At 35.1% G+C, this 12,594-nt stretch overlaps 1 protein-coding gene across 2 annotated transcripts; it reads right to left on the bottom strand.

Moving 5' to 3' along the window:
* Nucleotides 1–1,008: 1,008 nt before the first annotated feature.
* LOC132189897 (C3H4 type zinc finger protein) lies at nucleotides 1,009–7,323 on the bottom strand. 2 transcript variants are annotated; one of them, XM_059604729.2, is made up of 6 exons: nucleotides 7,171–7,323; nucleotides 5,884–5,967; nucleotides 4,657–5,492; nucleotides 3,013–3,138; nucleotides 2,629–2,896; nucleotides 1,009–1,544 (listed from the first exon to the last, which is right to left on the bottom strand). In XM_059604729.2, the coding sequence occupies exons 3-6, from the start codon at nucleotides 5,316–5,318 to the stop codon at nucleotides 1,356–1,358; spliced, it is 1,245 nt and encodes a 414-aa protein (XP_059460712.1). In that variant the 5' UTR covers nucleotides 5,319–5,492; nucleotides 5,884–5,967; nucleotides 7,171–7,323; the 3' UTR covers nucleotides 1,009–1,355. The 2 variants fall into 2 exon arrangements, with proteins under 2 accessions (XP_059460712.1, XP_059460711.1); XM_059604728.2 differs by having other exon boundaries at nucleotides 7,188–7,323.
* Nucleotides 7,324–12,594: the final 5,271 nt, after the last annotated feature.

The following is a 12,594-nucleotide window of genomic DNA, read 5'->3' as shown; positions in this document are numbered from 1 at the left end:
TAACGTCCATTTGGGTTTGTAATTTTAAAAAATGATTTCTAAAACGCAATTAAGCATTCGGCAAAATCGCAGTTTGGCTTTTAAAATAGCAATTTAGCATTTAAAATTATGAGTTTTCAAAAAAGCACCTATTTATATGCAATATATATATAAAAAAAAAAAAACAGATATAATACATTTTTCAAATCGCAAATTTTTAAAAACGCAATTTCAAATAATCAATTTTCTGCGATTTGATTTAAAATCTCATTTTTGTTCTATAAAATCACAATGTCAAACGCACCCTTAGTCTAATATATATATATATATATGAGAGAGCCATTCCATTAAAACAAAATAAAATTAGAAAAGGCAGGGTGGAAGACCCCGACAAACAACCCTAAAACAGTCATCACAATGCAATAAAATAAAATAAAATAAAGTACAAATAAAATGGAAAAATGGATCTAGACATATTTGACCCCATAGTTCTTGACCAAAAGGCCGAGGAGAGGGGTATGTGATGCAATCCAATAAGTAGATCACCGAAAAGATGGTGCAATAATTATGACTATGATGAGGTAGTCGACTGAAGATCACATTTTTCTGCATCCTTAGACAAAAGAACATGTTCTAAAACTGTTTCGGATAAAAGAGAAAACATTTTATTAAGAAAAGAGGCGAGAATGGGCTCTCGACAAGAAGATCTGAAACCGGATACCACCAAAAAGAGTCCACATGCACCAGTGGAGAGGGCAGCGTGTGAGCGCCCCATGCGCCGGTGGAATGGGTGGCTGGAGGTTGCTCGCGGAAGTGAACGAGCAACATTAGATGTACCTTCCAACTTCCATGAAAGAAGAGAAAGAAAAAACAAACATATGTTGCCTTAAGATCCATATTCTTAAAATGACGTGACCCTATACATACAGTTAGATGCAAGACAATCTAATCTATACCCCCACTTGAAATGAAAATGATCCTATTTCTTTGAGCATTGGTTGTGTTGATGGAGAGAAAAAGGAGCAAAAATACAAACTAGAAACGATGATCTATTACCTGCTCGCAACATCTCTGTTCTACATATTCGTATATCATAATTACATAAAATCATCTGTTCACTCTGACTGCCAAATAAAAAAGGGGGCCTTCACATGGCCACATGATGCTGCCACTGGAAGAACATTTGCTACACCTCAGAGGCTGCCAAACGCAATTTCAAAGTATCTATCTAGCAAGCTAAATCTCACCCAAAACTGGGGTAGAAAATCGAAAAAGAATGGAATTGGGTGCATTTGGGCAACCATCCAACCATCCAGAAGTTTTTAAAAAGTAGCAGTTCGTTCATACATATATTATCATATTCTTTCATCCTTCTGTCATTGGCTACCATTTAGCCGAGAGAGTGAACCACCCAAAATGCTCCCATTTACCTCACTCTTGCAAAGAGGACACAAGGCATTGATCCTCAACCACTTATCCACACAATCTTTGTGGAAAAAATGGGAACATGGCAACTCTCTCAGCTCGTCATTGTTTGCATATTTTCCCAAGCAGATGCAACAAACCTGCACAAATTACTAAATAATTAACGCAACAGAAAGAATAACAACAAAAACAAAAACAATACCACCACCAGCCATTTATGTATGCAGCCATGTAAAAGGAACAATATGCCCTAACCAAACATAATTGTTCCAGTGAAAACTGGCTCAATGTAGCCTCAACATGTCATGGACAATCAGGTCCTGGTTTAAGTATTTGGCAGCAAGAAGAAAAATGTGATGCAGCAATTTCAATATTTGAGAAATCTATTTTGCACGTTCAAACAAGTTTGTCTAATGCTAACTTCAAACAACAAAACAAAAAAGGAAAGTATGAGTCATGGTCAATTTTCTTCAACAGGTCAACCTTTCAAGACGAATGTTACTCTTTACACCATTTATTGTACTCATTTCACGCCAGTTGATGTGGCATGTTTTAAATGGCTTTCCATGTTAGTCAATATGAAATGGGTGTAAAGAGTATTACTCTTTCAAGATTGCAAGTCTTAACCTAATACTGCACAAATAATCCAATAGATTCAAATTTTCAAATCCTCAACATCTTCTGACCATTTTCTATCAGGGACTTGAATGCATGTAGAACCAGAACATGCAACTCAAGGACTCACTCAATATTCAAATGGAAACTCGCATATTTCCAACTATATTAATTCAAACCTTTCACAAGTTCAATGAAAATTAGGAACTGACTCCACATCCATGATTAAGTTATATAAAATGCTATGCTTGACTGGTCAATGAAATGAAAACAGAAAACACAGAAACACCATTAAACAAGTAGTACAAATCTCCAAGGAATGAGCCTCTTTTTATTCTTTTGTTTTTTAAGTAATAATCTACAAACCCTCCAAAGTATGAACCTCTCATTTCATCTTATCAAAATCACAAGGTCTTAATCACTATATGGGCATGGTTCATCTTAACCAAAAAGCAATGAGAACAGCAATTATAGCCATACTTTCTCCATGGAGGAAAAGAAAAAGACATGACAGAAGCCCTCTAGCAATGATGAGGTATGATGTAACAGAAAGAAAGTAACATGGAAGGCTCACAATGGAGGCCAAGAAGATAATGAGAGAAGACTTACAGCATCTTCTCCAGAAAACAGGTGCTCCTTTTCAGTTCCTGCAGCCACAACACCACCTTCACTGACACCTGAGTTGCTTCTCTTCAACTTAAACTTGTATGTTGGTAGGGCATCAATTGATTCAGGTGTGGCTCCTCTAGTCTGTGTCAGATCTTCTCTAAACCCAAGGATGGAGATTATACAAGGCAAACAACAGCAGATTGTTGCACATAAAATGAAGGGCATAGCATATCCAATACAGCTGAAGGTAAGAAACACTATACATAACCTGCAAAGCAAAAAGATGCAGAAATAAGAGCTCTTACAAAGTGCAGAAATGGGATGTGCTCTCACAAAATGCAAAAATGAAAAGGTTAGAAAGGAATAGACACCACAGAGCGATACCTGTACAAATTAGGAGCATCACCAGCAGATGCGTGCCCTCCAAAGACCCACACATTGCCAACCACAAACCAAACCGCAAAAAAGCAATCCAGGGCCATTTTGAAGTATTCCACAAGTACCTTAATCCTGCAACATAAAGTTGAGCTTATCTAAAAAGGGAGAAAAGAAAATAAAATAAAAATACAACTCTCCTACCAAATTTGCAATACCCATGCATTTAATAAATACAGGAAGCCTAGCAATAGAAATAAATGTTTTTTTTTTAAAAAAAAGCTCATATAAAATGAGTCGAGCTTTTCCAACTGAAAAGTTTCAAAATCTTAAATATTCAATAACATGACAGCTAAAAAAATCCGAAAAACTAGCTGTTTCAAAGAGTTAGACACCTGGTGACAGATGATTACAGATCACACTTTCAGAATTGTCATCCTTTAACAACTGACAATGATAGTCACTACTGAAGGATCACAAAAATAGTTTAAAGCAATGACTGATACAGGTAAAGATGGAAAAACTTTAGGAAAATGCTCAGTAGAAAGAGCATAGATAAATCAGCAATAGAGGAGTCCAGTTACAAAATGTGCCACTTGGTCATACAAGAGGAGGCATAGAACTTTATAAAGCACAACTTTGTGGGGGCATATATCAACACCTGAATAACTAAAGAAATCCACAAAATCCGGGCCTCTGCCCATACTCAAAGCCAGCACCGATGACTGAGGGATTTCAAGTTCTGGCAGTATGGGCTCCAAATATTCAGAAAAGTACCCGCCTTAGCTCTTAGCCAAAGGCCAATGCACCATTTTTTTTTAAAAAAAAAAATTAATCAACTCTTTCACCCACTGTACAGAATTCTACAATCTCAGATAGCAACAATGCTGAAAGCACGCACTCAGGGACTAATAAAAATACATCCAATGCCATTTAGACAATGACCACACAAGTGAATATCGTGGTTTTTTTTATCAAAATTTTATTCCACAAATGACTGAATTATTATGACAGCACAAAATGACCAACTGCAAAGGAGATTGATAAGTTGATTTAACAGCCCAGCCACAAGGTGTGCACACTTCAAAAGACTCAAATTCAAAGTGCAATTTCTTGATTTGCAAAACATGACAAAAGGGGAAGATATAGAGGCAATTGGGGTATCTCATACCTAAAGATAAACTGGGGAGGGGGGTACGGGGGGGGGGGGGGGGGGTGGGGAGGGAGGGGGAGAGAGAGATAATAAGGGTGAAAAGAGCATGACAAAAAAAAAAACACAGAAGGGCTTCGTATACACATAACACATGATGCAACAATTTTGTACTGACACATTCCTCCGCATTAGACTTCCAAATCCATCACATGGTCATTGTACCTTCCATTCCAAACATCCAATTCTGCATCCATGGCCAAACTGTAGCCACAATCCTTTGAAGAACCAGACATCTATTACTACCAACCAAAGCACTACAGCTATAGCGTTGGATTTAAGAACTTCAATCTTCAAAGCAAGTTTTTAAAACAGCTTCAGTCACTCATGCAATTTAACAGTTCATCACAAAATGGTAGAATGTAAATTTTTCCAACAGGGAAAACAAGTGGTGTAAAACACTCCAAGCATAAACAGCTTAAAATAGCAATAACAAACCATACCTTGCACTCAGTACTCCTGAATGTTGACTGCCTCTAGAGGTTCCAACAGCAGTCTGATGATCTTCTCCTTCTGAATTCCTACTAACAGACAGAGAAAATGGCCCGGCAGGAACATTAATCTGAGAAGTCTGATGGGGTTGAGCCGAATCTTGCTCTGAAACCTGGTTACGATGGCGATAGCGCCAATAAAGAAGGGGGAGGGTGGCAACACATCCAGATGCATAACCCACAATCCATGCAAACAATGGCGCATGTGGATTTTCATGCCTTGACAAAGACAAAACAACAATAGACGCAATGATCTGGCCCAGAGTGAGAACTAGTTCAATCGATATCCATACCCCAGAATTCAATGGACTCCTGCGTCGACGGGCATCTCCCCTCCTTACATGCGAGGAGTTCCTGGAATTTGTACCATTAGAGGAAGAAACTGGGGGTTGGGATATGGAAACTCTAGCGCTACTTGAAGGTCTGTCTTCCAGCTGTGATGTGTTTATGCTATTAGAGCGTCTATCATGAGGCAAGCTCGATGAGGATACATCGGCAATCCCCGGTATGTCAATGATGTGCTCGCTACTGTTAGGGTATTCTGGCCGCTCCATTAACAATGGGCAAGTATCACTTTGACTTTCACACGGTAGTTCCGCCGAGGGAACATCCATCTAAGTCCACCAAGCCAGATGGGAATAAGGAAAACATAGACTTGTATAACAAGGACACTGTGATTACATCCCAGTCCCAACTTTGGTGAAACAAATGTCACTCTTGTCCTTTCAACTTGTACTAACTTAAATTACTTGGCACCACTAGGCGTGGAGAATTGAACAACTTCCCTTCTGTTAAAAAACAAAGTAACAACTTAGCCAAAAAAAAAAATGGTGGCTAGAAAATAGAGGTGAAGTAAGAATGGAATATGCAGATTTTCTTTGCTCTAACTGGTTACAGCAAAACCACAACCCATGTGGGAGTGATGTTACTACTTGTCTTGGTTTGGATGATCTTTCGTTTTTCGGATACAAAAGCAATATAAAAAACTTAAAAACAAAATTGATTTTCTTTCTTTTCCTCTGATTTCTTAACAGCCAACCAAATGCAAGTCACACATGAAAAGGTGATGGTACATTATGTAACAAACTAACCACATTTTTTTTTATTAAGTTAAAACCAAGAGAGATATAAATATAACATCACAGCCAAATTTACTCAGAGTGGGGGGAAAAAAAGAACCTGATTTACTTGCACTAGTTTATAACCACCACAGCTGTACCGATTCACTGGCCACCACTGATAAACTTGACAAGATCACCAAACCTATTTGATGTAAATTAATGGGTAAAAAATTGTTCCTCAAACAACAGAATACAAATCACAAAAACATGAGATTCTTCAGAGTTGTACTGATTTACTGGCCATCACTGATAAAACTTTTTAAGAACATCAAGCCGATACAATATAAATTTTAGGAGTTACCAAAGAAAAAATCTCAAACAGAAAGAATAAAAATTAATATTAATCGAAAAATAAGATTCGTGAGAGCAGTCCCATGCATGGCACCAAATACCTAACCCTCCAATTCTTCACAAAGAAAGCAAACTGAAAGTGAAATGTCATGTCATCTTTCTTCCATTCATTAAGCGAAAACAGTGATATTATGCACTGTACAGACAATCTATTATTTCCCAAAAAGATGATAATTGAAAAGATGTTTTCATAATCTCACTGTCTTCTTATGAAAGATCTTTTCAAGATCTTTGATAAGAAGACTGAGATTATGCACAGTTGAAAAGATGTTTTCAATTCTTAAACCCAAGATATGAAAACTCGAAACTTCTAATTTCTTTATTCTTCCTAACATAATGATATTATGCACTGTTGAGAGGAATTTTATTTCTCAAAAACCAAAGAAATAGGAACTCTAAACTTAATAGTGATATTATGAACAGCTGAGCGGATGTTTTGATTTCTCAAACCTCAAGAAAAGAAAATTCTTCGCTTTTCCCACCTTTTGGCAACCAAGCAAGGTATGGCTAATAACAACTAGCCATTGGAAGAAGAGACAGACAATAAATTTGTGACAAAAAAGAAGAAGCACCAAACAGAACAGAATTCAGCTCAAATGATATTAAATTCCATAGTTTCACTATACAATGCCTTAAGAAAATAGCTTAAATGGCACAACGGTGTGGGTTCAAGACTCACCGGCTGTAAGTGTAACTTGCCAATCAAAAAAAAATTCAAGAAAACAAATCAAATTCAACCACTAGACGTTGTTGAGGTAAAATTTTCAATTATAATGGACAAAGATTACATAAAACAGAAAATTTAATCTTGATGAAAAATAAAAACTAATTTCACAATGAAACTTAAAGCAATCGATAATTTCATTAAAAAAAAAAAAAGTTACAAAACCCTAGAATTCAAACGTTGACTCATCAAGAACGATCGGGCAGTCAAAATCCCATAACCAGAGATTCCAGAAATTGCAAAAATAAACTCACAACCAGAGATTCCTACAAGCATTGGGGCCGTACCAGATTGGGCTTAGCGATGGGTGTCACAGTGGTAAGGAAGAATCGGAAGCGATGAAACGGTACCGTATTTGGAGTCGTCTCTGGCTTCGCTTCTTTTTACTTCTTTTACATCCGCGTCTGCTTTTTGTCGCTTCGCTTTATTAGGAGGCGGAGAGAGAGATAGAGATAACGTCAGCTGTTGGACCTCCGTTGCTTCACGGCGTCACCTGAGAATATATATATATATATATATAATATATCATAAAAGGTTCCGTGCGGTTTGGGCAAATATCCGTCCCACTCTTGGACGGTCCGGAACTGACAAGAACTCAAGTATTCCGTTTACGATACCGCCGTAACATCGTCCGGACGTGGGGCCTTTGATCTTGAGCTATATACAAAACTGTCGACAATGCCTAGGTGTTTGGTGAAATGCCTATGATCTTTACATTTCTGGATTTAAATCATGTGATTTAATTTAAAAAAATAATCTCTAGCAACATTGTATATTTTATTTAGCTAAAAAAAAAGACTTTTTTTTAAAAAAAAAAAAAAAAAATTTAGATACTACTTTTAAGATAATAGCTTCAATTAGGTTGTAGTATAAGCGGGATATTTTGTACCTTTCAATAAGAAGCAAACATATCAACTTAAAACATAAAAAAAAAAAATATAACCATCCACAACAAAATGCATCATAGGCAAAATACCCACTAATAAACCTACATGAGCCACCGTCTTGATTGGTTTTGGAGACTCAAAGGTTGAGGGGTCAGAAGAAGGTGGGGAGTTTGATGGTGTCTGTGGGCGTTAGATTATAACGAATAGAAAAGTCAATGAGATTGATTTGAATTAAAAATACGGTGTTTTCAATTTTCATCTCTATTTATTTGGTGTTTTTACCTAATGTATCAAATTTCTATTAAAGACTATATTAAAATTTTTTACACCACTTCCTAATAGAAATGGCTCTACTACTTTTTCAATACAAACTCTAATATATTATCTATCTCTTTATTTTAATTAAATATTATTTTAATTTTTATTATTTCTTTCTCTACTCTACCACTCTTTCTTCTTTCTTTTTTTTTGAAAAAAATACATTCTAATTTCATTGATAATAATCACGAGCATAAAACTCTTACATCGCAAGAGCACAAAGCCCTGAAAATGCAAATTATAGCCGAAGCTATAAGGATACAACATTACCTAAAACCTCCGCTAACCTATGACTAGTTTTCAGTTGAAATAACATATCTGTATAAGACAGACGCAATCCAATGCATAGGTAGCGCAAATTCCTCCTCGACCCAAAAGCCAGGATGAAGTTCACATCCACAACTCGAAGGTTTTGACTAAAATTCACATCCACGACCTAAAAGATCTGGACCAAAGTTTAGTTTACATCCAAGCAGGCAGATCGAGTGGCCAAGCCTTATTACAAAACAGAAACAAGAAAACCGAAATAAAACGTTGGCGAACCAAAGAGGCAAGGCCTTATTACAAGCAAATAACAGGAATGAAATGCATACAGGGAAAAAAATGAACAAAGACAATACAAGGAAAATAAAACAAACGGGAACATGCACACGCAGCGTGGATGCCGATTGTGCACTTGCCGGAAACCGACACCGGAAGGGAATGATGGAAGCTCGACCCGGTGGAGACGCGGAAAAAGCCCAAAACAGTAGATGGAGGGTGGCGAAACCGATCGCTAGTTGGCTGGAAAACCATCATAGCAGGGGACGTTGACGCTCATCGCTGGAGGGGCACGAGGAAAGACCTAGCATCGGACGGTGGGCGGCAGAGCGGGCGGAGGAAATCGGCGGCGAACATAAAACAAAACTAGGGAGAGTTTGAAAGAAACCCCCAAAATCAGCACCCACACCGAGTGGCACACAAGTAAGGCTACAAGAACATCACACAAAAACACAGCAAAAAAACAGAAAGGAAAGGAATAGAAAACAACCAGAGAGTCCCGCCAAGGACAAAAGCGAAACAAAGAGAAAGGGGCGGCAGAGAAAAGGTAGGAAGGAGGCAACCTGAGCCAGGGACATCAAGTAAACTACTAGCACCCGGTGCAAGGGCAGGCGAGGGGGAGGAGGGAGGCAACAAACGGCCTGGGGGAGGGGGCTTACCTGAGGCTGCAGCGCTAGAGAGAAAGTGAGAAAACCCTTACTCTACCACTATTTTTGTATTAAATATAAGTGCTTGTAACTTTTTTCCGTATGATATACCCAAACCCTTAATCATTTCTTGGTAGGACTAACAATCTTTAGAGTGACCGGTAGAACAATACCGGTGCTTAAGATATTGCCGTATATCAGTTAATGAACATTTTGGGCCTATTTTTTTTACTCTTCTGAGTCTTCTTTTTACCTCTATTAGAGCTTATTTTAAACGATTTTAAAAATATTTTAGGCTTGTGTTTAGTGTTTTTGGCCGGTTTTAAAAAATGCTTTATTAGTTCAAAGTATTAAACAGAATGAACAATATAAGATTAGAGCATTTACAATACTTTTCTCTAAAAATATAACAAAACTCTTAAAAAGACCCATTTTAACAAACTCCCTACATTACTTTAAGTGAAAAATTCACTTTATCCCATAAAATTTTAGAAGTTTTTCAATTTGAACCCCAATATTTAAAAATATGCAATGTAACTCTCTAATGTTTCAAAAATTTTCAATTCAGATCTTCCGTTACTAATTTTCGTCTAATTGAACGGAAATCATCTCACATATGTCTCACTTAAAATTTTAGTAATTATTCTCATTAAAACTTATAAAATTGCAATTGCGATTACCCTAAAATCGCTATATGATTTTTGCTAACTGTATCCGCGTCATCCGTATATGCGGATACCAGATAACAAATAATAACAATTAGTTGCGTTTAATAACCATTCCGCTTGTAAGTAAATGCACACTACTATACCAACATACGGAGATAAAAGTTGACTATTTAAAATAGAAAGTACACTTAAAAAAAAAGCTATTTAAATAATACTTTTCCATTCACAGCTTGGGAAAGCCTCGTCATTTGATTTGTTGACTGCTGTCCACGTACATTTTACAATTCAAAAAAATAAAAAAAAATAATACTTTTTTATTTTTTACTGATATTATTATTATTATTATTTTGTCCGGAGAAATACCTAACATTTTTTCCGAGAAAATGCCACAATTTTCTCATCGACCGAGGAACAAAAAGAAAACCAGGAACTTCGTCCATTTGTTTTCATGGAGATCAAACAGCCATTACATGCTTCTTAGATCTCCATCGCCTCTATTTCTTTCTTTTTCTCACGTCACCTTAAAACATCAAAAAATAATATATCCATTCACAACAAAATGCATTATAAGCAAAATACCCATTAATAAACCTACACGAGCCACCATCATGGTTAGTTTTGGAGACTCCGGCGTTGAGGGATCAGAGGTAGGTGAAAAATTTGGTGGTAGGTGGTAGGCGTTAAATTATAACGAATGGAAAAATTAGTGAGATTGATTTGAATAAAAATACGGTGTTTTCAATTTTCATCTCTATTATTTTGGTGTTTTTACCTAATATGTCAAATTTCTTTTAAGGAGTGTGTATTAAAATTTTTCACACTACTTCCTAATAGAAATGGCACTACTACTTTTTCAATGTGAACTCTAGTATATTATATTTAGGAGAAAGTCCACATAACCCCTCAAATTACCACTCAATTGATAATATCCCTCCAAACTTTCAATTGTGACGATGTCGCCCCCAAACTACCAAAAATTGTCAATGTCCGCCCCCCAATGGCAAAATTACCCTTAAAAAAAAAAAAAAAAAAACTAAAACTAACCCAAAAAAAAAATCCAAACGTTGGCCAATTTTTTTTTTAATCAATTTTATAAGAAAAAAATTAAATATATAAAAATTGAAAATTTTCGTTTTTTATTTTTATTTTTATTTTTGTTTTATAATTTTATTTAAATAAAAATTTACGTTTTAAAAAAATAAAATTTTCGTTTAATAAAATGAAATTTTTTGTTTTTTAAAACTAAATAAAAAAAAAACGTTTTTTTTTTAATAAAAATTTCCGTTTAAAAAAAAAATTATTATTTTTTTAAAAATTATTTTTAAATTAATTTTTTTTTGTTTTTTAAAAAAATCAATTTTATTTTTTTGAATTTATAGGGGTATTTTTGTCTTATTGAAAAATCTATAGGGACATTTTTGTCTTATTGCTAGTATTTGGGAGGACATTGATAATGTTTTGGTTGTTTGAAGGGGACATTGTCACAATTGAAAGTTTGGAGAGACATTGACAATTGAGTGGTAGTTTGAGGGGAGTATGTAGACTTTACCCTATTATTTATCTCTTCATTTTAATTAAATATTATTTTTATTTTTATTTTTATTATTTCTTTCTCTACTCTACCACTCTTTCTCTTTCTGTATTAACTCGTAACTTTTTTCCAAATGGTATATTCAAACCCTTAATCATTTCTTGGTAGGATTAACAGACTCTTTCGAGTGATCTGTAGAACAATACTGGAACTTTAGATACTGCGGCATATAAGTTAATTAGCATTTTGGGCCTATTTTTTTTTTTTTTTTTTTTTTTTTTTTTTTTTTTTAACTTTTTGAGTCTTCTTTTTACCTCTATTATAACTTATTTTAAACGATTTTTAAAATATTTTAGGCTTGTGTTTAGTGTTTTTGGCTGGTTTTAAAAAAATGCTTTATTAGTTCAAAGTATTAAACAGAATGAACAATATAAGATCATAGCATTCACAATTGGCTCTTTACATTTAACTTTTCTCTAAAAATATAACAAAACTCCTAAAAGACCCATTTTAACAAACTCCCTACATTACCTTAAGGAGAAAATTTACTTTACTCTTGAAGTTTTAGGAGTTTTTCAATTTGAATTCTAATGTTTAAAATTTGGCAATGTACTCTCTAATGTTTTAAAAATTTTCAATTCATATACTCCGTTACTAATTTCAGTCTAATTGGACGAAAATCATCCCACCACACGTGCGTCTCATGTGGGATTTTGATACCCTTTATTTCAATTTTGTCATAATTAAAACATATAAAATTACATAATTATCCTAATTAAAACCTATGAAATTGCAGTTGCAGTTACCCTAAAATCGCTATATGTATCTACAACGTGGTTAGTAATTTTTGTTAACTGTATCCGCATCCGCATCATCCGTATATGCGAATACCAGAAAACAAATAATAATAATTAGTTGCGTTTAATAACTATCCCGCTTGTAAGTTAATTCACACTACTATACCAATATATGGAGATAAAAGTTGACTATTTAAAATAGAAAGTACACCTAAAAAAAAAAAAAAAAAAAAAAAAGCTATTTAAATAATACTTTTCCATTCACAGCTTGGGAAAGCCTCGTCATTTGATCTGTTGACTGTTGTC

This window comes from Corylus avellana, chromosome 9 (assembly GCF_965113065.1).
Source record: "Corylus avellana chromosome 9, dhCorAvel1.hap1.2, whole genome shotgun sequence".
Taxonomy (NCBI): domain Eukaryota; kingdom Viridiplantae; phylum Streptophyta; class Magnoliopsida; order Fagales; family Betulaceae; genus Corylus; species Corylus avellana.
This window is presented reverse-complemented; position numbering and strand designations above follow the sequence as displayed.

Coding starts and splice junctions, on each gene's coding strand:
- LOC132189897 (XM_059604729.2), bottom strand. CDS start 5,318: ATGGATGTTCCCTCGGCGGAACTACCGTGTGAAAGTCAAAGTGATACT. Junction 3,139..4,656: donor TCAGGAGTACTGAGTGCAAG/GTATGGTTTGTT, acceptor TTTATGTTGCAG/GATTAAGGTACTTGTGGAAT. Junction 2,897..3,012: donor GATGCTCCTAATTTGTACAG/GTATCGCTCTGT, acceptor TTTGCTTTGCAG/GTTATGTATAGTGTTTCTTA.